The following is a 26,664-nucleotide window of genomic DNA, read 5'->3' on the forward strand; positions in this document are numbered from 1 at the left end:
TTACATAACGCTGGGCTATTCCAGGACCCAAGGCCTTTCCCTGGTGGAGCGAGCCATCTCTGCAGCCCCAGGATCGGGATGGGAGGATGGCTGTGGTCAGGGCCCAGACTTTGAAGCCTGGCTCCCTGTCCCGTCACAGGGTGGGGGCTCATGTGGCCCCTCCAGCCCCAGGAGTGTCCTAATGCCCTCTCCTGCCGTGGTGAAGATTGGACGAGAGCCACTATACACACATCCGCAATTCTATACACTGCTCCCCACAGTCAGCCTGGGACTGCACCAGGAAGAGACCCAGCTGTGGGGCCCAAAGGCAGTGTTCAGGGGCTTGGAACCAGCCCCCCTGAAAGTCAGAAGACATCACCCCTGCACCCCCCAAAGCTCCTCGGTTCTGCACCCAATTGGAAGATGCTGAAAGGAACCACCAATCAGAGCCCCAGGGTTAAGAACTTACTTTCCAGGATCCTGTGTGTGTAGAGGGTGGGGGTGGGGGGGCTGTGACCCTCGTGGGTCACAGACCCTCCTCCTCCAGTGAGACTCAGGCCAGGCTCCCAAGGTCAAAGCTGAGAAGGGGCGAGATGCTGGGCACCAGCTGAACACCAAGGGACGCCAAGCACCCAGGTCTGCAGGCTCCGTCACAGGGGCAGACCCAGACCCTCCCCCCCCCCCCGAGGCTGGTGTGGGCTCCAACACAGACACAGCTGGGGACAGGAGCATTCCCTGCCACGGGGAGGGGCAGAGTGCCTGGAGGTGTCCCTAGCAGGTTGCCATGAGGTGCATGTTCAGAGAGGGAAGCTGGAGAGGACGGGTCCCAGAGGACTTGCTGCCCAGGTGATGGAGGAGGCAGAGCATGGAGTTCTGGGGAGGGAGGGGCCGGGACAGGTGTGTGGGGGCCCTGGGAGGAGTCGAGCTGGGGCAAGTGCCCACCACCAGACAAACTCAGGTCCCTTGTGCTTACCTCCTACTGAGCCCACTTAAAAAGAGGGAGCCTGGAGAGGCAAGACGAGATCTCCAAACATTCTGGAGACCTCTGGAAGAAGGAAGGCAGGGGCAGGTGATGGTCTCCAGGGACCCTAAAGAGGGTGTCAGTGTTTGGCCTGATGATGGGGCTGCAGACACAGTGGGACACTTACTGAGGGTGTCGGGGGGACAGCCTAGGTCGGCATCCCCTCTCTCCATCCCCTATCTTCACGCCAAGACCAAGAGACAAAGTCCAGCATGCCGGGGCCTGGAGGCAGCCCTGAGGAAAACCTCCTGGTTCTGTGGTATGAATGGCTGTTCCCGGGAGTCCAGTATGTGAGGTGGGCCCCCAGCCCCCAGGGAGGGGCCCAATCTCCAAGGGGGCCCTCCAGCATGGGTGGGGCACGTGTCCCCCCAGGTTGCCAGGGCAGCCCCACTCACACCCCAGGCCCCAAAGATGAGCCTCTGGCCAACAAGGTGGCCCCAGTCTTCTGTCCTGCAGCACGGGCCACTGGCTGGGCCTGCCCTTGGCCTTGGCATCCCTGGCTAAGTTCACTCCAGGTGGCCATGCCCTCTCCCTGCCTGTCGCCATGGCTGGGACCAGCAGCCAGTGTCCTTGTACCTTCTCAGGAGGGTCACAGCCAGGATGTCCCTATACCTTCTCAGGAGGGTCACTGGGCAGGATGTCCCTGTACCTTCTCAGGAGGGTCACAGCCACTGGTGAGCCTCCCTGCCCCTCAACCACAGTGTTTCCAGAGATGGCATGAGGGGCTAGTGAGACGAGGGGTGCAGCAGGTCCCCCTGACCCCGAGCTCAGGTCAGGAGCCCTCCTGGCCCCCACCAGCTCTGCCCAGAAGGGCACTGACTTGGGGACAACAGAGGGTGGGATACAAGCCCCAGGGAAGGCTGAGCCCCCGCCTACAGGCCCCGGATGCCCCACGCCTTTCCTGGCCTAGGGGGTCTCTATCATGGACCTGGGGGCCAGGACCCACATCTGGGTTGGGGGGCTGATGTCAGCACAGCTCGGGTGATGGGCAGGGAGGGGAGGGGGGCAGCTGGCGGGGAGCACAGGGCCTCACCTGACCCCCAGCCTCCTGCTGCCCTGGTGCTGTAGGAGCCTCAGGCCTCCCCAGGGTGGGGGCGAGGCTGCCCCACACCAGCCAGGCCCTTGATGGAGAAATCCCATCCTGGGACAGTCACCCTGGAGAACTGCCTGCTCCCCACCCCTGCAAGGGGCTGCAGGTGAGGTAGAGGGGGTGGGGCAGAGCGGGGTCCCCTGGGCTGAGGAGAGTGCGTGGTGGGTCACAGTATATACTCGGGAAACAGGGCTGCCCTTGGGGGTCCCAAGGAAGCCTTAGGGAGACACCAGGCTGAAGGCTGCAGGGGAGAGGACATTGCCAGGGTGTCATGATAGTCAGGGGCCCCCAGGGGCCCCACTGTGCGCTGGGGCCAGCACAGGGACTCCAGGACAGGCCCTCCTGGCTCACCTGCTCCAGCTGGAGAGCTGACTATTCCTGAGCCCACATCTGGGTTGGGGGGCAGATGTCATCACAGCTGGGGTGAGGGGCAGGGAGGGGAGAGGTGCCACAGAGAAACCAGCCACAGTGCCCCCCTCCTCCCTAGTAGGCCGGGTGGCGCAGGCTCCTCCGGGGCAGCGCTGCACAGGGTGCTAACAGTGGCCAAGTTCAGCAAGACCAGTGGTGCCCGTGGGCCGGGGGGAGGAGAGACGGCAGCATAAACCCCGGGCACTGCCTTGGGCTAGGGCAGCAGCACTCTCCCTGCTCCACCCCATCCCACTCAGGGTGTCAGACTGGTGACCTGTCCCTGCAGTGGCCGGGCAGGTGGCCAGCAGCCTTCACACCCACGGGTGCCAGGCCCCAGGGCTCAGCTCAGGTGCAAGCACTCCCGCCTGGGAACCTCGCAGCTGGGCCTCGCTTGGTGCAGGTGAGCGTGCACAGGGCTTTTCCAGTGGGAGGGAGGATGTCTCTCACACACTCACACTCGTGCACACACACGAACTCACGCTCTTACACAGTCCTGCACACACACAGATTCACACACTGTGCACACACACACCCAGTCACACACGCAGACTCACTTCCACACACTCACATTCTCCACACATGCAGACTCACAGTTGTGCACACACACAAACTCACTCACACAGGTGTGCACATGCGCAAACTCTCACACAGGAATAACTGGGGCAGAGCGTGGGGGGAAGCTGCCTCTGCAGGAAGAGCCAGCCTGGCCTGGAGGAGGGATGGTGCAGTGGGAGCGGAGCTGGGGTGCAGGGGGCGGGTTCGGGCTCTGTGTGATCAGGTGACCATCCTGGGAAGGCTGAGCCTCACCCCTCCCACCGGCTGGGCCATGACCTTCCAGGGCAGTGCCAGTGCCAGTGGTGGGTGCCCCTGCAGGCTGGCCGCACAGGGGTGAGGCTGCTGTGCCCAGCCATGCCTTCTCCCCAACTCCAGGGCGGGGAGGGTGGGGCAGAGCCACACCCACTGCCCAGCTGCAGCCCCCGCTCTGCCCACTGACCCGGGGCTCGAGGGCTGTCCAGGTGGGGGCAATGGCCTCTTTCCCAGCCCTCTGGCCCAGGAGCAAGGAGGAGAGGGAGGGGTGGGCGAGAGGGGGCCAGGTGGCCATTGTGGCAGCTCAGATGGGTTTGCATCTAAAACCTGCCCTGCAGGGGAATGGGGGCTGCTCTGGGGGCCCCAAGGGAGGAGCCTTCTTAGCCTGGCGGCCAGCTCCCCCACACCCCTATCCCTGAAGGATCCCCAGCTGGTCTCTAAACCCAGAGCTGCCTCATACAAAGCCCTCCCCCCCTCCTCTCTCCTGCCAAACCGCCATCTGTTGCCATGGCAACGGAGCAGAAAAGGCAGGCAGCACTCAGAGCTCTCCCCACCCCCTTCTTTCCTGCTCCATCAGCTGGGCTGTGGGCTCAGAGCAGGCTGGTGCAGCCCCCACTGGTCCCGGAGCCCCTGGCCCGAGCGCAGGGCCTGGCTGCAGCCCCACCAGCACCTGCGTTCTGCGCAGAAGGCGAGGCAGAGCCTCCCAGACTCCCGCCCCCAAGGCCCCTCCTCCGGCAGGACCTGTCTTGCCCTGGGGAATGGCTGAGGGCCTATCTGGTCCCTGACCCCCCCCCCCCGCTGCTGTGCACCCACCAAGGAGCAGCCCCGGGGCCAGCCAACCACCCTGCCTCCCTGAGGCCAGATCCCGGGGAAGGGTACCGTCCTGGCTGCTGACAGAGCAGTGCCCAGCTGGTGGCCTTGCCCGCACCTGCTGCCCCAGATGAACTCCCGAAGGACAGGAGGCTGGGAGAGCAGGAGCCACCACACGCTCTGCAGTCCCGAGGCGACCAAAACGCACAGCATCCGCAGCTGAGCACGTCATCCTCACGGCCTCGCACACCTCCGTGGGGCTGACACACAGGTGCCCCTTTGGCTGTGGGGCCCCAGGCCCAGGGAGGTACAGCCGCTGACCTGGAGGTGACCGCACACAGCCGGCACCAGGCCTGAACTTGGGGTTTCTCTTTCTCCTTCTGTGTGTTAGCCCTGGTTTGCTCCCTGAAACCTGCTTCTCCAGCAGCCCCCACCCCGCTGCTTCCACACTCGGGGAGGCGTACCTGACACGCAGGTTCCACAGAGCGGCTACCGGTTTCTACTTGGGCGCATCCCCTGAGACCGGCAGGGCATCAGGACAGCAGTGCCTCCTCCAGCCCCAGGGGTGCTAGCGCCCCTTTCTCACCCCTCCACAGCCTCTGCTCACTGTCACTGTCCAGCCTGCCTTCTCTGGACTGTCACACAGACGCATCACCACCCGGCGCGTGGCAGCTGCCGCGGTGACTCAGGGTGGCCCCGAGTGACAGGCGGATCAATGGGGGAATGGACCCTTGGTACGGAAGGAGCTCGACTTACCCGCCTCGACTGTCCTCAACGGAGCCGGGCTCCTTCCTCTAAGAAACCCACGTGCCCCCAGCACACACCAGAATTCGGTGGCCATCCGCGCAGGGCAGGCCTCCGAGGGCCTGGCCGGCGAGGACACACCTGCAGAGTTTAAGGACGGTCACCAGCAGGGCCGGCCCTCTAGGCTCCGGCGCAGGGCCTGGGAGTGGCAGGTAGGTGGGGCTCGAGGCAGACATGTGGGGGCCACAGAAGCAGGAGGCACCAGCCTGCCTCTCCTCATGCCCAGCGTCCAAGGGCCACCTCCCCCGTGGATCCGGGAGACGGGGCTGGAGCCTGGGGCTGTGGCGTGAAGTCCCTGTGAAGCCACGTCCAATCAGTTCCTTCCAAGGGCCGCAGTCCTGGGCCCAGCCCACAGGGAGGTATGGACACTGGACTCAGTCCCACGAGGTGGGGCTGCAGGGCTGCAGGAGGAGTAGGCTTGGGGCCTCCCCCCACGGCCACGCTGGGCTTCATGGACAGAACGGGGGGGGGGGGCAGGGGGAAGGAGGCCCTGGCAAGAGGCCACGCAGATCCCCCACCCTCAGGTGTTGAGGGTGAGCACTGGTGGGAAGGGGGAGGGGGAGAGGATTCCCTCTCCTAAGCAGAGTAGGATGCCCGGCCTTAGCAGCTCCTTGGTTGCCATGGCTACCACAGAGGCAGCAGTAGACCCAAGGGGTGTATGATGCAACAGGGTACCCTTCCTCCTCCCTCACCACCCCACTTGGTTTCCTCCTAACCCAGTACCTACTCCCCCAGAACCAGGAGCCCCCAAACAGGCCCACCCACTGCACTCACCCTGCTCCCCTCTGCTGAGGTCCCCATGGTGTCCCTACCTCCAGACAGGGCCTCCCCCAGACACAGCAGGACCCACCCACACCTCTCTCAGCCATGGGAAGCCCACCGGCCCAGCTAGTGACCAGGAGGGGAAGGGCGCCTGCCTACTCTGTGCTCAGCACCACATCCTAAGGGCACAAGCCCCAGATGCTGGTCAGGCAACCTGAGGGCTGGGGTGGGGGTGCTGGGAGAGAGGGAGGCAGGAGGTGGAGGGAGAGCAGCAGCATCAGGGCACCCCCTCCACCCAGCCAGGTCACAACCCTCCCAGCCACACTCAGGTATGGTGCCCAAGGGGACCCAACCACCTTATCTGGGGCACACGTGCTGTGAGCCCCACAGTTTCAGGGGTGCACTGGGCAAAGCCATGGCAAACGGCTGCCTGGCTCCTGAGTGCGCCCTCTCAGCCATCCCGCCCAGAATGCCCCTGCTCCTCCCTGGAGGAGGGGCCACACCTCTCGAGTCCCGCAGGGCACATGACCACATTCGATTTTTATTAACTGGCTTTTCAATCCAATGCTGCAAAATGAGACCAATGGACTATCCTGATTGGACCCAGGAACTATTCAGCAATCCCATCTGGTAAAGGGTGTTCTTTTTAAGCTGGTGTCCTAGTTTCAGAAGCCGCAGGTCTGGGGGTGGATGCTGGGTGGCCAGCCAAGCCCTGCAGGCTGGGACAGGAAGGTGGGCGGCAGGCCTGAGGGGCCAGGGAAAGGAGGGGTCGGAAGGCTAGTGGGGAGCAGGCAGCAGAGGGCCGGGCTCAGGGGCTGCTGTGAAGGAAAGGCCGAGGGTCCTGCCCCAGGGGACTCTCAGCTGCGGTGTGAAGGCCGCGGTGTGACTGGGAGGCATGACTGGCGGCAGTGCCCTGGCTAGCAGCTGGCCAGCCCCCAGGGACGTGTGGGAGTGTAGGTGGGGCGAGTCGTGGAGGGACAGATCTGTGGTGGACGGCAGGAGTGACTCAGTGTCAGTGACCCAGGGCCTGGCTGGTGAGTGCAGGAATCACCGGCAGAGGTGGACAGCCTGTGGTCCAGGCCCAGCCTGCCCAGCAGAGCTCTGACCCCACCAGGCCCAGGGATGGTGATGGGGTTGGCGCCATGATGAGGTCGGAACCTACCCTGGGAACCTACCCTGCCAACGGAGTCTCTGCCTGTCAGGATACAGACAGACACACACCAACACAGACACCTCTTTGGTAGACAGCTGCAACCCCAACCACCTCCACACAGGCTTGTTGGACGCGGGGAACCTCAGGCACGGAGCCAGGCCAAGCCACTCCCAATCTAAGCCAGGTGTGGAGACACTTCCCAGAAGCCTCCGGGACTCCCAGCAGCCTCTGCCCCATGGAGCAGGAGCTGCGTGTCACCAGACCCCAGAGGCCAGACACCCTCCCCTGCCCGCCTTAAGCTCCTATCTGCACACTGCTTGCGCCCCGCCCCAACACAGAACACAGGCCCCCTCTTCGGCCGGCCAGCTGCGGTCAAGCAGAGGAAGGCACAGCCCACCGCCGCCTCCCCTAGCAGCCTCATCACCCGGACACCTGGGAGGGCCAGCAGGGAGGCCAGGGAAGGGATGGAGGGGGGGACCGGCTGCAGAGCAGGCAGCCTTTCTGGTCTGTGCCAGCACCTCCTGTCTCCCCCTTGGGGTTTCCATAAGGATTTCACACAAAAACTGGGCATCTCTGCAGGGGCGGGGCTGAGGGCCACCCTGCACTGTCAGATTTGGGTTTAGCGTAAATAAACCCCCGGTCCATATTTAATAAACTCTCTGCTAGCTTGGTTTCCCCAATACTAGGATGGTCTCAGGTCCCACCTCCTGGCCCACCCCTGCGAGTCGGTGGGGGAGTGGGGGACATGAGCCACAGCCTCTCCCTAGCTCTCCCCCAGAACAGCTCTCGGGTTGCCCTGAGCAGCTCTACCCAGGGGAAGGAGTGGGCCCTGGGCCTTGATTTCCTCCTCTGAGCCACGGCACAGGCATCCCGACCACAGCTTCCAGAGCTGCATGTGGGGAGCACCTGACCTGGGGAGCGGGGCTCAGGGAACCCAGCCGGTGCTGGCATGAGCCGGACACCAAGGCGCTGGGCTGCATGGGCATGTGCTGGGCATTCCCTGTCTGGCCCAGGCTGGTCCTAGAGCCCAGGACAGAGCTCGGTTGAGGCACCGAAACCCAGGACTGCTCTCTGGGGGCGAACCCGGACCCTGTTTGGGTCCCTCAGCTGGACCCAGACAGCCAGGCAGACACAGGCCCTGAGCCAGGAGAGCCGGCCTTCCCCGGAAGGGCACCTGCGACGTAATCTGCAGCCTGGGGTAATAATAGAATCTGCTTAGCGGGCAGTGGGCAGCTTGTTCAAAGGACAGAGAGAGAGGAGGGAGGCACCCGCTTGCCCACACCGGTCCTCTGACTATTCCCCGGAGGCCTGCCCGCCTGGAGTGGTCCCTGGTCACGGAGCCAGGGTGGGCCTTACGCCTCTGCCCACTTTTTCCCTCTTGGGGGCTGGCAGTCAGGGAGGTGGGGCCAACAGAACGAGGAGCAGCCCTTCCCCCCATATGCCAGCCACACACCCACACACAACCTCCGGCTGCGGCTCCCTGCCCCAGAGGTCTCTGCTCTGTGCCCCAGGGTCTCTACCCTGACCTCTTGGCCTTCTGGCCCTGGACCCCAAGCCCCACATCTCCGCTGCCAGGAGACCGAGCAGCAGGCTCTCAGCACCCACATCTCTTCTCTGCCTGCAGGTCAGCCCCAGCGCCGGCCTGCCGCGCACAGGCCTGCTTTATGTAGTCCTGAGCCCACATGCCACCGGAGGCCACTTGTCCTGAGGCCACACATGCCACCAGAGAATCCTGCAGCACAGGGGCCCCCGCTCTGCTCTGCTCGCCCGTGACAAGGCTGGCTGCCACCTGCCGGGCTCTCAGCAGGGAGTGGAGGAGAAGCACGGCGCCCTGCTCCCCCAGCACTCAGCCCACACCTCTCTATGGCCCTGAGCTGGCGGCCCCACTCCTTTCTGGGGCTGCAGGCCCCTCTAGGGTAGAAGCCATGTGGCATCCAAGAGATGAGGTGCCCACGTGGGGGTAAGTACAGCCCCAGTGGTGAACCCCCGAGGCCCAGCAATGAACCAGAGACCCCAGGGCGGTGGGGACATGGCTGCCTCCTGAACGCCTACAGCCTGCTCAAGGGCCAGTCACATAGTCGCTGAAGACAGCCCTCAGCAAAGAGACCTGCCACCCTGCAGTCCTGCCACTGGTCAGACCGGCCCCGTGCCTCTCCTTCCCAAGGGGCTGCTGCAGTGGGCATGGGCGGTAGCCGGAGCCCCAGACCCAGCCTGGCCTGGCCTGGCTGCTCCTTGGTCTCTCAGCCCAGGTAAGGGCTGTCCCCCACAGAGCTCAGCCAGCTCCCTAGAGGTGCCCCTCCCCCCAGCACCAAGAGAGACAGGGCTGCTGACCAGGCCTGAGTCAGCACAGAGCCCAACGTGAGGCACCTGGGCCCAGCAGGCCACCTGACTTTGGTGACTCGGGACACTGTGGGCCCTGGGTGGTGGGGCAGGGAGTAGGACTGTGAGGTCAGGGCCCAGGCCCCTCAGCCCCCGCCAGGCCCAGAGCATCTCTGGGGCCCACAGCACTGAGCGTCAGGCTGGGTCCCCAGGTCCTGGCTTCAGTCTGACTCCCTTGCTGGCCATCTGACCCCCCAGCCTGGCTCCCAATGGAGGCAGCACCAGCATCACCCAGTGACCCACGGACCAGGGATGGCATGGGATGAGGTGAGGACCAGCCACCTTCCTGGTCTCTGGGTATGGGACAACTACTACTGACTCCGAGGGACCCATCTGGGCCCACGTCCCCCTCTCAGTCACCAGGGCAGGGGCTCCCGGAGGAGCATGTGCACTGCAAAGGGGGTGGCACAACACAGGGCCCTGAGGTCGGAGGTCGCAGGGCTGGCCGACCCCAAAGGAAGCATCCCACAGGTGGAGGCATCAGGAGGGGTGGCGCAGACATGGGCCTGTCCCCAAGTCTGGGGGGTATCACCCAGGGCACCCCTGCAGCCCCAGCAAGCTGAAGGCACTATGCCCCTGGGCCCACAGCCCTGGTCCATGTGCAGACTCCCCCGCTGCCCCCCGGCATCTGCTGGAGGTGCCCTATCTGCACCACCCTTTGGGATTTGGGGCTTCGAGTCAGCAAGCCTCCTATCGGAGACGAGCCTCCGCCTCAGAGAGAAGCCAGCACCAAAACCCTCAATGGTGTCCTCACACCCTCCCCAACAGGAAACCCTCCCCCCACCCCACTGCCTCGGGCCTTCAGTGGAAGATCCCCCCCAATTAGCCCAGCACGTAGCCCAGGATGGTGATTTGGGGTGGGAGGGTTGGGTGAGGTTGGTTCCCTGCGTCCAGTGCCCCAAAGCCTGGCCCACAGCTGGTGGTCCCTTCGGCCTCCCCAAGGCCATCCAGGGACGTTCCCATCTTCTGCACAAACACCTGCATTTCTTTCACTTGAGGTATCAAGATCCCGTAACAAGGGTCTCAGGAGAGAGCCAGGGGACCTGACCCTATGGTGTGCCTGCCTCTCCCCAGGGAGCCCCCAGGGTGCAGAGCACGGGCCCAGTGGTCAAGGCCTCCTGGGTTACTCTGTGGCTCATGGCTCCCACATCTCAGGCCCTGGCCCTCCCTTCACCCCCAGCAAGTCAGTAGCAGCCCCCGGAGAACTGGCCACCAGCTTCTCTGGTGGGGCCAGGGTCTCCCACCTCCCACCCCTCAGCACAGAACCAAATCCACGGCGGGGGACAGGTGCGGGGACTTGCCACAGGTCTGCCCAGCTGCTGGGAGGTCTGAGCACCGCTGTTCAAGCAGCCTCCCTCACGGGTGGGAGCCCCAGACTTCAGCACAGCCGTGCTGGACAGCTCCCCGCCCAAGGCCCAGGCCTGCCTGGGAGAGGTGACAGGTTCTTTCCCAACCACGAAGGCTTCAGAGAGGAGCTGCCCCAGCCTCATCCCCACACGCATCCCAGGAGGGAGAGGCCACCGTCCTTGGGCCTGCACTGCTCTCACTGGAGACTGGGAGGGCGGGAGGCTGCAGGCTGCCAGTGCGGATCAGAGAGGGGCACTCCTGTGCAGAGAGAGCAGGGGTCCCAGGCTGCCTGGGCGGGCCCCAGCTCCCGCTCCAGACAGCCCCCTGGGTGTCATGCTCCAGGGACACTGCTCCGGGTTGCTGGCCCCTGGCAGCCCCCACGAACATGGAGGTGGTGGGCTTGCGGGTTAGCACAGTCCTAGCCGGAGGGCTCACCGCGAAAGCACACACGCGGTGAGGGAGGGGGAGCATCTGCCCACCTAGCCCGAGCCCCGACCGCAGGAAAGCAGCACATACCGGGCATGACACCCAACATCAGACACCTCAGGTGGCGTGGCCCAGGGGAGGGCAGGGCCGAGACCACCCGCCTGAGCTTGACCATCTCACGCTCTGTCCCCGCCTTTCTGCAGGGCCCCAGGTGGCAGTGAGCATGAGAACTGGCTCTTGGTGAAAGGGAGAGGCTGCGTGGGGAGCCGAGGACCACTGCAAAGTAAGGAAGATCAGATGTATCAAGCACCCTAGGGGTCAGGGGTCAGAGGTCAGGAGTAAGGCGGGGGACAGGTCACAGTTCTCTCCACATGGGGTCCTGCCAGCATCAGCATCCCCAGGGACACAGCAGGTCCTCAGGCCCATCTGACCTGTGCCTCAGACGCCCTGGTGAGGACCCAGGGCCCAGTCCTCCAGGGGCGGCAGGCCCCAAAACCGCCAGGCAGAGTGGAAACCCACCATCTGGCGGGACTTCTGCGGCTTTGGAAATCGTGTTCAAGTCTCGGGGCAACGATGATGGTGCTGTGCTTTGTACGTTTCTCTTAGACGCAGGCACCAAAATATTTAGTTAAACATGCCTGAGATTGGGGGCGGCGGGGGGGGGGGCGTGAAATGGAACCGGCCACATGTCCTGGGGCTGGGTGGGCACACGGGACCAGGGCCCTCCTTTCTCTGTGTCTGGAAATACCTGCATGCAAAGGACAGGAGATGCTGTGCCCAGGACAGCCTGACTGTGGCCCCAGAAACCAGAGTCCCCAACCCGGGTGGGCCCCAGGACAAAGGAAGCTGCAGGCCAGATGCAGTGAGAGAGGGACACGGACGGAGCAGGGCCACGTCCCAGGGCAGTGTGGCACCCTGTGGCAAAGGAAGAGGGAGGGGAGCCCCTCACCCATCCAGCGCCTTCGGGGTGGGGCCGCCATCTGTCTGAGGCCTTGGGACTGGGCCCCGCAGCAGGCACAGCTGGCCTAGCCCGGCTTTGCCACAATCCCCGCGCATCCTAGAAATGAGTTCCACGTAAATCCCACCACTGAGGGGATGAGCACACCCCACTCACCTGATTTCTCCCCGCTACAACCCTGCCCAGGTGGGGGCCATTCCAGGCCCCGTGCCCACCTGAGACCCGAGGGTGACACAGATCCCCGGCTCAGCCTCACCCACCAACATGCCTGAGCTGGATGGGGAAACGGAAGCATGGACACATGTGACCATCGACAGTGGAGTCTGGGCTCCTCACGGAACCCCTGCCTCCGGGGCTCTGCACACAGGCTGCCCCAGGGACCCCACAGTCACACTGCTCTGTGCCTTCGGGCTGACTCCTGGGGGGGAACGAGGCTGGGTCTGGGATGGGACGGCCTATCCAGCTCCCTCCTGACTCCGCGGGGCTGGCCCAGGGGCTGCAGAGGAAGAGGCAGAGGAGCCCCTCACCCACCGGGACTCGGCTCCTCTCGCACCCTGAAGAGCAGAGGCCTGCCCCTCACACAGGCATCAGGCCATACTCACTCCCTGGGGCTCCCTGAACTCCCACGGGCACCCACCAAGTGCCACCCAGGCTTTTGCCAGACAAGCGGGGGTGGGGCCAGCAGAGCCTGTGGCTCCCAACCCAGGAAGGGGCTTCAATGGGTCCTGCCCACCTGGCACCAGCTTGGGGCCGTCACCCCCAAGGAAGCTGGACACATTCGGCCGACTGTCGATGGACCAGTCTCAGACAGAAGGACCTACCCAACCCTGACCCGCCCCGCCCCGCCCCGCGGCCACCTCTGGCCAGTGCCTTTCCTGTCTCAGCTCGGCCCAGGAGAGAGGTCTCGGCCCAGGGGAACAGCCAGCCAGGGCCCAGGTGGGCCTCCAGCCAGGCCAGCCCAGGCAGCGTCCCAGCGTCACCCAGTCTGGCCTGTGGCCCGTGCTCCAAGCCGAAGCCGGTCGGGAGGAGAGACCGTCAGGCTTCCAGACGGCCACGCCCAGCACGCAGAGACCCTCCCACCCCAGGCCCTGGCCCAAGCCAGTGGGCCGCCCAGTGGTTCTGGGGTTACCCAGGGCCATGGGCCAAACCACCCCTCACAGATGCCACATTCCTTGCCGGGCAGCCTTGCTGCCCCCACCAACGCCCACGGCACTGAGATGAAGCGGCAGCCTGACGTGTCTCCAGGCTCCAGCCACGTCACTCAGGCCACGTAAGCCATTCAGGCTGCCTCCCACCTCTGCCCTGGGGCCAGCCCTGCCCTCGGGACTCTCTCACCCAGCCTGAACCCAGAGTGGGCGACCATGGTACAGGGGCCCTGGGTGCCCCCATCACCATGCCGGCCATGGGCCCCTGCTCCCAGGGCCCTCCCTTGCCCCAGCTCACAGCCCAGAACCACAGGCCCAGAATCCTCCATTCACCCTTGGCCAGGCCCACAGTCAAGGCTGGCACGAGATCCAGTCGGGGGCAGCCAGCCCTGGGTCCCTGTGCAGACGAGGACTCAGCAGCCCCCTGGGGAAGCACCTCTGTCCTCGCAGGCCAGCACCCAGCCAGGATGCATGTCCCCAGGACATGTGCTAGGGTCTGTGTGCATCGGCCTGCATGACCCCGGAAATCCACCCGAAGGCGCTGTCACCCCAATGCACAGGGAGGAAACCGAGGACCAGCCGTGGCCTCCAGGGATGAAACCAACACCCAGGGGAAAAAACCCGGGGAAGAAAGGGGTCCTTCTCTTGAGCCACTCCAACAGGGATGGGGGGGGCTCCCAGCTGGCGGCTCAGAACACTGGCCCTTCAGAGGCTGCAGAACAAGGCCTGGGCCGCCCCTTAGGGCCCAGCCCACACAATCGCGGCTTTGTCCCCAGCCCCAGCCCAGCCCAGCCTCCATCTTGTCCTGAGTCCGAGGCAGCTGGCCAGCCGGCATCCCTGGGACAAGGCCTCAGGCAGCTCGGCCATCCCTGGCTAGGACCAGGACTTTGGGCCCGGCTCACGGAGGCCACCCTGGACCTGCTACCCGGTGCAGGGACACAGGCACACGCAGGTAACAGTGGGGCTGACCAGGCCTGGCACCAGGGAGGGTCAGCAGACCTCCCACACGCAAGAGGACTTCCCGCAGAGACCTGAGCAGCACCAGGGACCCCCAGCCCCGCCCCCCACACACACCTAGAGGAGCCAGGGGTCCCACCCCTCCCCTAAGACCCAGATGGGCCCTGACAGATGCCAGCTGCTGTCCCCCTGCCGGACCCCAGGCACAATGGATGTGCCCACACGGTTCCCAGCCATCAGAGCCTCGCAGAAGCTGCAGGACTCCCTGCTCCACAGCTGTGGGCCCGAGGCTCAAAACCCCTCAGGCTCCGAGCGCAGAGCCCGGCAGGCAGTCCCCACGCTGTGCCTCCAGGACCAGGACACAGAACGGCCCGGTGGGCTCCACGGTGGCCCTGGGTCCTGGCCAAGTGGCTGGAGGAGCACCCGGGGCCCAGGCACCTCCACTCCCCTCCCTCTCTGTGTGGCCACAGGCCCTAGCAAGTGCAGCGTCCCCCCTTCAAGGAGCCCCAGACTGTGGGGACACTGTCCACCTCCGACGGGGGCGGGCAGAAGGGCTCCTCTGGGTGCTGCCACCAGCTGAGGTGCTGACTTCAGAGCAGCCTGGCCCTCTCACGGCCTCAGAGAAGCCGGTTCTGTGTCCAGGGGCCCTGAAGGCGCAGGTGCTCTCCAAACCAGCGCACCATGCAACCTCGAAGGGGCCCTAACCATCGAAGGTGCACTAGCCACAGACCCTCCAACTGCCCCCGGAGACGTGGGCGGCACAGCCAACCCGAGCCGCCCTCAGCACCCGGCCTCTGCCCTGAGAGGGCCCGTCTGTCTGCTCCAAGCACACTTGCTGAGTGGGCTGCCACATAGGCAGGGAGGATGCCGATGGTGCTGTGACCTGGCCCACACCTGCCTCCTCCTCCTCCTCCTCCTCTCCCCCCTCCCCCCTTCTCCTCCCCCTCCTCTTACATTTTCGGGCCCAGGGGTCACCCCACAGACAAACACCGAGGGCGGCAAACAGGAGAAGGAACAACCAGAGAAAGGTGCGCCCGGCGGGGAGGGTGCATGCGCTCGGGCCCAGGACAGGGCAGGGGAGACACCGGTGTGGGCGGCAGGAGAGCCTGGTGTCCTGCGGCACGGCCCTCACACGCCCCACTCATCAGGGAGGGTCCTGCTGGTGGGGGAGCCCCGGGAGCCAGCCCTGGAGGCCCCAGTCCACACAAGCCACTCACGCTGGGCCACCAGCCATCCGCGGCCAGCAAGGATGGGTGGGACCCCGATCCTCTCAGGGCCCGGGCCCCTGTGCCCTCTGCGCCAGCACCGTCGAGGGTGGCTGCCTGCCCAGCAGCATTCACACCGGGAGCCCCGGGATCTCCCGGAAACAGATGGCCCTTGGTTAGAACCTGGGGGCCCTGGCCGGGGTCGGCAGGCTTCATGTGGAGAGTGAGGGCCAGGCCTGGCGATGCCTGTGCATGGGCGGTCGGGGGCAGCCGCTCTGGACGGTGCTGTAGACAGCTCTGCGCCCAGGGCACCTGTCAGGGCAGAGGCTGAGCATCGGCGACCTCAGAAGGCTTCATGCTGGGAGCCCTGGGGGCGGGGGAGGGGGACGCTAGTCCTCAGTGATTCCTGCGGGGAACCCACAGCTAGAGCTACACTTAGGCAGCACCTGGTTCTGCAAAGAGCAGTTCTCACCTCCGCCCGGGCTGTGCCCTCTGCCTGGCAGGCCTTCCTGGCATACAGGTCCCTCAGAGCCTGCCCCCTACAGCCAGTGGTGAGCCAGGGGGGCCTGTGACAACTCACAGATGCTCAGAGCCGCCGCAGGCCAGGGCGGGCAGGGGCCACTCTGGGAACGGGGTCCTAGGGCTCTGCCTGCACCAGCCCCTGCCTGCAGGAAACCGCCCATCCTTCGAGGCATGAACCCCATCACCCCGAGATTGACAGGGACAGCCCACCCAGAGCTGCCCCCTGCCCCCCAGCAGAGGGTTCCTGGCAGAGAGCCTGCGCCTTGGGAGGAGGGCAGGAGCTGTGCCGTCCACTCCGAGTCGCTGATGGGGTGCGGAGAGACAGCGCCCGGGCCTTGCCCACCTCCGCCCCCTCCCCGGGAGCACTGTGGACAACGGTTTGGGAATAGGGCCCTGCTTCCTTGGACTTTCAAACCCAGCCCGTGCAGCGAGCAGACTGTGCTCTCCTCCCGTCCCCAAGGAGCTGCTGTCCTTGACCAAAGCACTGCGTCTGCGCTGGTTTCCTGGCTTATAAAGCAGCTGGACAGACCGAGGCCCGGCCTGATGCACAGAGGAGCAGGCTCCGGGCTCACACAGCACGGACCACCGTGACCTGCCCGTGGCAGTGACCGTCAGACACCACAGGAGGTCCCACTCGGTCAGCGTTCGCGGACCCACGCATCCTGCTCTGTCCACACTTGCCCCGTACCCAAGTCCAGCCCACGCAGGAAGGCCAGCTCCTTCTCTTGGCCTCAGCAACCCCATGGCACCAGCAAGACCCCAGCCAGACCTGCCTCAACCCCACCCGGGAACTCCCCTCCCTCTGCTGCCTCTGCCTTCCCATCCTGCTCTGAGCTGAGTGCCCTCCAGCTCCTGGCCTTGGTCACCCCAGGGTTGGCCAGACTCTCACTCTCCCACCTGTCTCTCCCCCAGGTCACCTGTTCCATCTTCACCGGCTCCCCCACCCCCAGGACTCCTCTCCAGCCTGCCTGCCACCAGCACCCCACACTGATTCTCGTAAAGGTCTCCTGAGAGCCTGGAGAGGGACGTGCCAGGTCCCTGGACCTGGCAGCCCAGGCTCTTCCCCCAGCCCGCCCACCGGCCTGAGAGCCCAGCCAGGTGAACAACAGGGCGGCCTCCTCACTCCCGTCTCTTCTCTTTAGCTCCACTGAGCCCTGAGCCCCGTGAAGCCACCTCTCTCACCTCCCGCCACTAGCAGGGTTCCCAAGGGCAGGCTGCACCACTTACCGTGGACCCCAGCTCCCAGAGCCTGCTGTCCCCCCTCCTCTCAGGGGTCTACCACCTCCTCCCAGGAGTCCTCCTGGCTTACACCCACCCTATGGGAGCTGAGCCCACCAGGCTTGCTACACTCCGGTTTGGGCAGGACCGCGCCCTCCTCCACTTCCTCGGACTGGAGGGATGGCGGCCTCACGGCCTAAGTGACACGCCCTCTCGGTTTGGTCATGCCTGGGGTGCCGCCCACCCCCTGCCCCAGCTGAAGAAGCCTTTTCCCGATGTGGGAGAGGCCAGGCAGAGCCTTGGCAGTGGACTCCGCCCAGCACAGCGACGCCTGCCCCATCAGGCCCTGAAGCCCATCTCACCACCAGAAACCACAACGGCCGGTGGAGCCTCCATGGGGCCGCCTGCAGAGGCCACCCCAGGCCATCGAGGACAGCTGTGCGGAGGAGATGGGGCAGAAGGGAGGTGACCCCACGACCACAGCCCAACCCCAACGTGAGTGACAGAACCCCTCGCTGAGCCCACACTGCCTAAGCCAGACAGTGTCACCCACCACCGCCAACACACAACAGCGGACTGAACCCTGCCGGCCGCCAGAGGAGCGTCCGGAGGGCAGAGGGCCGCAGCTCTGCCCTCACCTGCACTCCACACCAGGCAGCACCCCCCACCCCTCGTCTGATGCCCCAAAGGCAGCGTTTTGGGGCAGAGCAGCGGGCCCACCTTCCAACAGGCCCTGGCTTGGAACGGAAGGACCGAGAGGCCCAGCTGGCGCCAGGCCGCTCGCACCACCCGACAGCTCCCTCAGGCCACAGCGCCCCACTTGACAGGACTTGGGCAAAGACAAGAGGACTGAGGTGACTATGGCCGTGAGACAGGAGAGCCAGCCTGGGCAGAAGGGGCTCACGCAGCGTCCCCACCAAGGGCTCCTGGCCCCCGGCTAAGGCCAGATGTTACCTCCGGAGCGAAAGGCTGGGCCCGGGAAATCGCGGCTCTCGGCATTTGGGAAGCCTAGTGGCCAGGCCAGGCACTCGCACACGAGGCGGCCCTGCGTCCACCAAACTCGAGGTCCCTTCGACAGAAGGTCTGGAGAGACGGGCAGCCACAGTCCTCCTGGGAATCCGGCTCTCCCATCATCGAGGCCAGAAGGGACACGGGACCTGCAGGGCCCCTGGGGGTGGCCACTCAACGGGACCAGCAAGGTTTTCCTCCGGGGGAGCGGCTGCTGGCTTTGTGCGCCCGAGCCCGTTCCCAAACAGCACATGGTGGTGTGTTGTTGACACACACGGCACACCCTTTGTGTTCATTACTGTTAATGACAGTGGAGACCTCCTATAATTAACTGTGCGACAGTACAACGCAAGGAAGAGCACGGGGGCCAGGCCTGCCCACGGAGGCCGGCACTGCCGCGCACTGTGTGTAACCCACCCCTGTCATCACTTACACGCTGATGTTTCCTTATAACATTTTATTGGTACAATAATCAGGTTATTTCGCTGCCTCCCACATTGTGCTGCCCCAGGCCCCTCCCCTACCACGGATTTCACCAACTACAGCTGTTCCTCCCGGGAAACATGCGTAGTTTGAACTCCGTGGAGCCCAGGTTGTCTGCCACCTCCTCCTCTCCCTCCTCGAACCCGGGCCACGCCATCCCTACTCCCAGTGTCACTGCCCTAACTGCCAGGGACCCCTGGGTGCTTCAGCAGTTGGCACAGGGGGCTGTCTATCCAGGGTCTGGACAGGGGCAGCCCCCACCCCAGCCCAGATGCCTCACGCTCTCTGCTTACATCACAGCCACTGCCCTCTGGAGAGAGAGCCGGACCTGGCCCACTTTCCTCCCAAACACCACCTTCCAGCTCCATCCACCTCCAAGCCACCCCGGGGGGCTCTGGGAAGGCCTGCGGCACCTGGCCAGAGCAGCTGCCTCCCAGGCCCCCACCCTGCACCTGCACCGGTGGTGGGCCCAGCCCTGCCTCCCCCAGGTCTCACGGGCGTCCCAGGGGGGCAGGGAGATCGCTGCCCATCGGACCTCTGTGCGCCAGGAGAGGCTCATCCTGGGAGAAGAAAGAAAATGGCTGAGCCCGGCTTCCCACAAAGCGACTCTGAACATCAGCCAGATGAGGGGCCTGGCCGCCTGGCTGGGACCGAACCTGATCCCTGAAAGCCAGAACCAGCCAGGAAGCCCCTTCTCCCTCCCACAGGCCCGGCGTCAGCTCCGCAGCGGTCTGGGAGGATCTCCGGCCTGATCCTCGGTCGGGCCCAGGATCAGCCTCTTTTTCCCTCCTCTGGGGAGCGCAGTGTCGCAGACGCTCAGAGCGGAAGCTGGGAGGGGAGAAAGGCGCTGTCCAGCCCTTTCAGGGGCCGAGCACTCTTCCATTCCCCGGTGGAGGGAGGTCCTGGCCAGGCCAGGGTGGCTCCGTTGGCCCGCAGACCGCACCGGGCGGTCTCCCTACCTGCCCGCCACCCGGAGTTGGGGGTCGCGGCCGGGGGGCGCGCGGCCCGGGGCGCAGCTGCTCGGGCGGCACGCCTATTAGCACGGCCGCGGCAGACGGCAGATGGGCGCCCGCTCGGCCCCCTCCTCCCGCGGCACAATGGGCCTGGGCGCTCGGGCGCACAATGGGACTGCCGGGGCCGCACACCTGCAGCCTGGGCCGAGGGGCGCTGGCCGGGGTGCGTCCCCTTCCGAGCTGCGTGTCCTTGGGCCGCGCCCGGCCGACCGCAGCCACGCGGCCTGCGGAACTCTGAGGCGGGACCCGGCGTCCGGCCGCCCATTGTTCGCGGCCGCCCGCAGGAGCTGGGCCAGGCCTGCAGCACCGCACTCGGGGCGGCCTCCTTCCTGGGCCCCGCTCGGCGCGCCGTCAACACGGCCTCCCCGCCTGGCGGGCCTGTGCGCCCCTGAGTCCTGGTCCTTCCCGGCGCCCCCCGGTCCTCCCGGATCCCCCGGCGCCCCCAGTCCTTCCCGGTGACCCGGTCCTCCCCAGTCCCGGTCCTCCCCAGTCCCGCGGCGCTGCCGGTCCCCTTCGGGGCCCCAGGTCCTTCTGACCCCGGGCCCCAGCCCCCCGAATCGCCCGGTTCTCCAGCCTCAGGCCCGGCCCTGCCCGCACGCACCTGTCTGCCCCTTGCCCAGCGTCTTCTCCAGCCGGTAGGGCCCCACATACTGCGCGTGCTGCGCCCCGCCGCCGTCCTTCCCCGTCGATGTCATCGCTCCCGGGCCTGGCGCCGGCGAGTGGGCGCCCCGGGCGGGCGGGCGGCGGCGGCAGGGAGGGGCCGCGTCGGTCCGCGTCTGTCCGTCCGTCTGCTGAGCCGGGTTGGCGGTGCCCGGTGGGCCGCGCTTGCTCCGCGCCCCCGCTCTTCCCCGCGCCGCCGACCCCGCGCCCCGCTCCGCAGCGGCCCGCGGCACTGCCTCCGCCTTTGCGAGAGGACCGGGCGGGCGGGGGCACTAGGCTTCCGCCGCCGCCGCCGCCGCCGAGGCCCGCGCCCCGCGCCCCGCGCCCAGCGCCCCGCGCCCCGCGCCTCCAGCGCACGCCCGTCAGTCGGTCCGCGGCCGAGCAGACGAGCCGAGCCGAGCGGACCCGAGCGGACCCGAGCCCTAACGAGCGAAGCCCGCTGCAGAGGTTGCGGCTGCGAGTGGTTCCCCCATCGGCCAATCAGCGGGTCTGGCCAATCAACGGCGCCCGCGTCCACCGCCCCCTCCTCCGCGTGCCCCGCCGCCGCAAGCGCTCGGGGGAGCTGGACGCTAGGAGGCGAGTCCCGGGCGAGGTCCGGGCGAGGTCCCGGCGAGGTGGGGGCGAGTCCGAGGCGGGGCGGGACGCGGCGGTCTCCAGCTCGCCGCCGGGCCTGCCAACCCGCTCTCAAAGCGACCCCGGGACGGTGCAGGCAGTGGGGCGGGGGTGGGGGGAGCGCGCGGAGCGGGAGCGCGCCGGGCCGCCTGGGCCAGATGAGCGTGGACAATCCGCAGCCCCTGTCTCCCCGCGCCAAGCCTGCTGGCCGCGACCAACGGGGTAGGAAGGACTTTTCGTCTCCCCACCCCCAGGAACGGGGGCGCGTGGCCCAATCGTGACCTTGCGCCTCCCTGCACTCCTGGTCCTCCTGCGCTCCGTTTTCTGGGGTATACAACGTGACCAGCACAGCGAGGTCAAAGAACTCACCCGAAGTCACCCAGCAGTGGCCACCCTGGGGAGGCAGGCAGCTCTCAGGCCTTCGTGCAGACAGACCCTTCTGTCGGGTTGGACGGTTGGGCCAGGGTGCACGGCCACCGGCCACCGGCCACCGACAGCCCCGGAGAATCGACTGCAGAGGCAGCCGGACCTGCTTCTTGTAGAAAAATCTTCCTTAAGCAGGTGCTGCAGAGGGTGGTGAGAGAGGAGCGGTGAGGCGGGGAGCAGGGAGCCCAGAACTCCCCGATGTTGGGGGTCCCACAGCGTTGGAGCCACTGGATTCCTGCACATAGCATGGGGTCAGCAGCCAAGTCCTGGATGCCAAGTTCCACCGGTACCTTTTCTGCTGCAGCTCCACCTCTGCATGGCCAGCTGGCCTCACACCCTGCTGGACAATCCCCTGCTCCAGCCCACCCTTGGGGGAGGGATGTATGAACTCCAGAATCTTTTCAGAGCCCCACCTGGGAGGAGCATCTTTTATTTCTGCCCAGGAAGTGGAGATAGCCCTCAGAACAGCTGTCTGCTCCTCTCTGCCCTTGCATGTCCCTGGGGCTGTGCTAAGGGAGGAGGCCTCAAAGGTGTGCAAAGCGCCAGTCAGGGTCCTTCCCTGTGTGGAGCTCACAGCACTAAAAAGGGATCATCACAGACAGAGGCTCAAATCCAGGCTGGGGAGTGGGGTGTAGTTGGATTTAAGGAGCGTTTGGAACCTTGGACTAGAGAAATTATCCAGGGGTGAGATCTGGCTAGAGGCAGACCTAGAGTCATGCAGGGAGGGCCTTGGTGTCTGAAGGAGGGGCACTTGCTAGGGACATACTTCGTGTCTCCTTCGGCTGGACCAGTGCCTGCCACCGTCCCCTGGGTCTCCCCAGCCCACAGGCCTTGTCATCTCTCTGCCCTCAGCAGCATTTGGCCTTCTTGACCATTCTCATCTGGACACCCCCAGGCTAAAGCTCTTGGCTTTCAGGACTCCTACCCCACCCCTGGGCTCCTGGGGTCTGTCTTCCTTTTCTGACCACCTCTCAGTCTTCTCTGTCTGTGCAGCCCTTCTTGGGGCTTCGTGGGAGACCTGTCCGCTTGCCTCCCCGTGTCCTCCAGGCGACTGCCCACTCTCAGCCCAGTCCTGCATCCTCATGGCCAGCCTGCCCTCCCTCCAGGGCCTCAGGCCAGCTTCCTCCTGCACCTTTCCTTGTTGGAAAAATTCCCAAACTCAACGCACATTCCCAGGAGAGTGCCTCGTCTCCTCCATCCTCCTAGGGGTCGAGAGCACAACCCGGCATGGCCGGGCTTCCGTCGGCCCTGTCTGGAGCTGGCCTCGGTGCAGAGAATGTCCAGGCGGGAGGCCTGGCTGCAGGCTGACACCACCTGGCTGCTGGGGTGGGAGTCCTGACACCAAACACTTAACAGGGGCCCCGTCTGAGACTTGCAAGGCACAAGGAGGAGGAAGCGGGCATCCACGCCTGTGTGTTTCCCCGGGCTTCTCCGGAGAAACAGGACCAATAAGATGTCTATAGAGAGAAGAGAAAGACATCCTATATAATAAAAGGGTAAAATGCACATTGACCCTAAAGGCGGAATGACTGGTCGCTATGATGTGCACTGACCACCGGGAGGCAGACGCTCAATGCAGGAGCTGCCCCCTGGTAGCCAGTGCACTTCCACAGGGGGAGCGCCGCTCAGCCAGAAGCTGGCTCATGGCTGGGCAGCGCAGCAGTGGTGGCGGGAGCCTCTCCCGCCTCTGTGGCAGCGCTAAGGATGTCTGACTAACGGCAGGTGGACATCCCCTGAGGGCTCCTGGGCTGCAAGAGGGATGTCTGACTGCCAGCTTAGGCCCGTTCCCGCAGGGAGCAGGCCTAAGCCGGCAAATGGACATTCCCCAAGGGCTCCTGGACTGCGAGAGGGTGCGGGCCAGGCTGAGGGACACCCCCCCCCCCACCAAGTGCACAAGTTTTTGTGCACTGGGCCTCTAGTTTATTATAAGGCACTGGGTCCCAATTATGGGGCTGACGGTCCAGGACGTGCAGTCAGCAGGCTGGACCCAGGAGAGCGATGGCAGCTCCCCTCTGAAGGCAGGAGAGGACTGGTGTCCCAGCTCAGCAGTCAGAACGAGGTGTGTTCTCGTCCTCGGGAGGGTCAGCCTCTGGGTCTATCCAGACCTCCAACTCGGACGAGGCCCACCCACACCTTGGCTTCACTCAGTCGACCCACCAGTTCAGACTTCAATCTCATCCAGAAACCCTCACAGACACGCCCAGGATAAAGTCTAATCCAGTATCCAGGCTGCTGTGGCCCGTCAGGTGGACTCATAAACGGAGCGGCACCCTGTGTAGGCTGTGGTCATGTCTCCGCTGCTGTGAGCAGGACGCCCGGTGCTGGCCACTTGAACTCCATTTTTGTGCCTCTGATCATTTTCCTGCGATAAACTTGCCCCAGAGGGGCCACGGGGCCACGGAGACTGGTTCCATGAGCCTTCCGACCCGCACCACCACCTGCCCGCGGACAGTCCTGCCGAGCTGACTGCCCTCCTGGCCCTGCTCCCCTGTGGGGCTGCTCCCGGACCCGCCGTGGCCTCTCGGAACTGGCTCGTGTGTGACACTCGACTCTCCACTCGTGCGCCGTCCGCTGAGGGTGAGGCCGAACGCCTGCTTTCTCACGGACTTAGTAACCATTGGCATTTCGTGAATCACTTGCTCGTGTCCTCTGCCTGTTTTTCTCCTGAGGTGTCAGGTTTTTCCTACGAGTCCCAGGAGCCCGTTCTATCCTGGCGACGGCTGCGTGCTCGCTGGCGGGCAAGGCAGTATGTGTCGCGAGCTCGTGGCTTGACTCTCGGTGCTGGTTGCGGTGCTCTGCGTGCAGCATGCGTGGTCAGTGTTTGCTTGTAAGGGAGACCTGTGGGCGTTGTCTGTCCAGATGAGGGTCTTCCCGCTGTCCACGCCCTGACCTCCCAGTCATGGTGGTTCGTGCCTGGTGACGCCCAACCTTGGCTCATTGGAGCAGGGTGCCCTCTGCCTACTGGGCCAGCTGGGTTCTGCCCTCAGATAATTGGAGACTGGGCTCCGCCAGGCAGGGCTGCCCATTTGACCTGCACCCCTGGGCCTGAAGTCTCCTCGGGCCTGTCGCCAGCCTAGGAGGCCCGCAGGCCTGTGTCCTTGAGAGCAGTTCCCGCTCATGCTGGGCTTAGCAATAAAGCCTGGCCAAGCCCCTCAGGGGCAGGATTGCTGGGGTGTGTGTCTGGCAGCCTAGCAAGCCCTGCCACCTGCCACCCCTCCCCTCAGCTCACCCTGGGGGCAACCCCAAGAGAGAACCCCACTCTTATCCGGCTTAGCTGGCCGCCCTCCATCACTTTGTGGAGGTGAGGAAGAGCTGAGGGCGCTGGGAAGCAGGGAGGGCTCGGGAGTCAGTGCCCGCCTCTCACCAGCGGGGGTTGTCCTGGGAGAGACGGAGCCTTGTTCCTGGCGACTCCAGGACCAAGGGTACAGAATCTAGGGGCCAGGGCCTGGCCTTGGGACACAGAAGGCCTTTCCAGCATTTCAGAGATGGGGTGTGCTGTCCGGGAGCCCCAGAAAGCTCTGTGTCCCCCACCCAGCTTGATGAGGGGTCCACACTTTGGTGGAAGGTTGTGGAGGAGCCTGGGAAGTGGAGGGTCCTCTTACGGGGGAAGGGGGGTGTGTTTCAAAATCCAGGGCCCCATAGCCTTGTTCGCCACCCATCTGGGGTCACGATGGGGGGCAAAGGCACCTCCATGCCCCTCACTCCCCACCTGTGCATTCCCACGGGCATCTGAGTAAGAGACGGGAGAATGCTTGCTCCGTGTATTAGCACCACTGAAGTCACACTTAAAAATGCCTACGATGTTTTTGTATGTTTTTACCACAATTAAAAAAAAAAAAAAAGGAGCCCTGACCGGTTTGGCTCAGTGGATAAAGCGTTGGCCTGCGGACTGAAGGGTCCCGGGTTCGATTCCGGTCAAGGGCATGTACCTTGGTTTTGGGCACATCCCCAGTAGGAGGTGTGCAAGGAGGCAGCTGATCGATGTTTCTCTCTCATCGATGTTTCTAACTCTCTATCCCTCTCCCTTCCTCTCTGTAAAAAAAAACATAAAATATATTAAAAAAAAAAAAAAAGTAAAACAGGTTAGAAAAAGATGGGGGTCACATTCTTAAAAGTGAGGGGCATGGAGGTGCCTTTTGTTCCTTCCCGCTCCATGGACTTCTCAGGGCTGAGACAGGGCACGGGATGGGTCCACAGCGCAGGGAGCAAGGCCTGGCGGCCCACCTGCCCGGGCTGGCGGGGTGTGGAGGGGAGGAGGGCACCGTTTCTCTGTGACTGGCTGGGCAGTTTTGGAGCATAATCCCATTCCTCGAGAGACGGCGGGACCCCGCGCCCCCAGCCCTGGCTCTGGCTCCTGAACGCACACGCTCTCCCGGACAAGGATGGCCCTGATGACGACGGCGGGGAGGAGGCGAAGGGGCCGCGCTGGAGGTCACACTTATGAGCAAATGCAGGCGGATGCGGCTCTCTCCTTCCTTGGCCCTTCTGGACGCAGGATTCCTGTGGGAAAGGAAGGGGCCCCACGCCTCGAGCAGAGAGCCTCTGTGTGGGGTCGCCCCATCGGATGGAAATGGGCACACTGACACATAAAGACGCTGGTGCTCCGGCGAGCCGTGGCTTCACGCGGCCCGGGCCTCCGTGCCGCGGTCTTGACTGTCTTGTCTGTCTAGTGACGTGGCCTGGAGAGGCCCCGGCTGGGAGAGCCGGGGAAGGCGGACCAGCCCAGCCTCCCTCCCACCCTCCTGCCTGGTAATGAGACCCTTTATTTGTTTTCAGTTTGGTTCTTCTTCTTCTTATTTGTTTTCTGGAATTAGGGGAGGTATAGCTAACATCCTCTCACCCCCAGAACCGGCCGCCTGTCTCCGCGGCACAGGCGAGGCTGTCCTCACGTGAGCGGGAGAAAATGTCTAATAATGATGGTGAATGTCGATAATCACAGTTAATGTAACGCAACGGCTTGAGCCCGCATCTCCCGGAATTTGCCTGTTCGCTTCCCCACACGCGAGTAGCTGGTAGACCGGCATTTTTGCCATGTTAGTGTTTCCCCGTGAAATTTGGGTTTAATCAGGGATTTCTTTTCCCGTGTCTTTGAGGACCCCTTCAGCACCATGCCCGGTCCCTTGGCCTGGGCTGACGGATTTACGGAGTCCCTTTAGAGCGGCGGCCGCCAACCGGTGGTTCACAGACCACGGGAGTCCGAAAGGTTGGCGGCCGCTGCCTTGGAGAGTGGGAGGCTGTGTGTGGTGTCTGTTATCTGATGTGCCTTGTGTTGGCTCACACACACGCTCACACACGCGCTCACACACACTCACACACACACGCTCACACACACGCTCACGGGAAGCACGTTAGTCCCCTGCCACCATCCCTGAGAGCCGTGATCCCTGGTGCCCAGCCCCTTCTGGGAATGAGCCACGGCACCAGGGCCTCCTGCCCGCTCCCCAAGGCCCAGCAGGGGCTCGAACTCCAGG

At 64.8% G+C, this 26,664-nt stretch overlaps 1 protein-coding gene across 4 annotated transcripts in view; it reads right to left on the reverse strand.

The window, feature by feature from the left end:
• Window positions 1-20,190, reverse strand: part of BRSK2 (BR serine/threonine kinase 2) — a 48,092-nt gene extending 27,902 nt beyond the window's left edge. For all 4 annotated transcript variants that reach the window (XM_008146836.3, XM_028153712.2, XM_008146834.3 and 1 more), the window contains exon 1: window positions 20,097-20,190. In XM_008146836.3, the coding sequence (XP_008145058.1) occupies window positions 20,097-20,190 (94 nt within the window). The remainder of the gene's footprint in view (window positions 1-20,096) is intronic.
• Window positions 20,191-26,664: the final 6,474 nt, after the last annotated feature.

Source organism: Eptesicus fuscus, chromosome 13 (assembly GCF_027574615.1).
Source record: "Eptesicus fuscus isolate TK198812 chromosome 13, DD_ASM_mEF_20220401, whole genome shotgun sequence".
In the NCBI taxonomy this organism is placed as follows: Eukaryota; Metazoa; Chordata; class Mammalia; order Chiroptera; family Vespertilionidae; genus Eptesicus; species Eptesicus fuscus.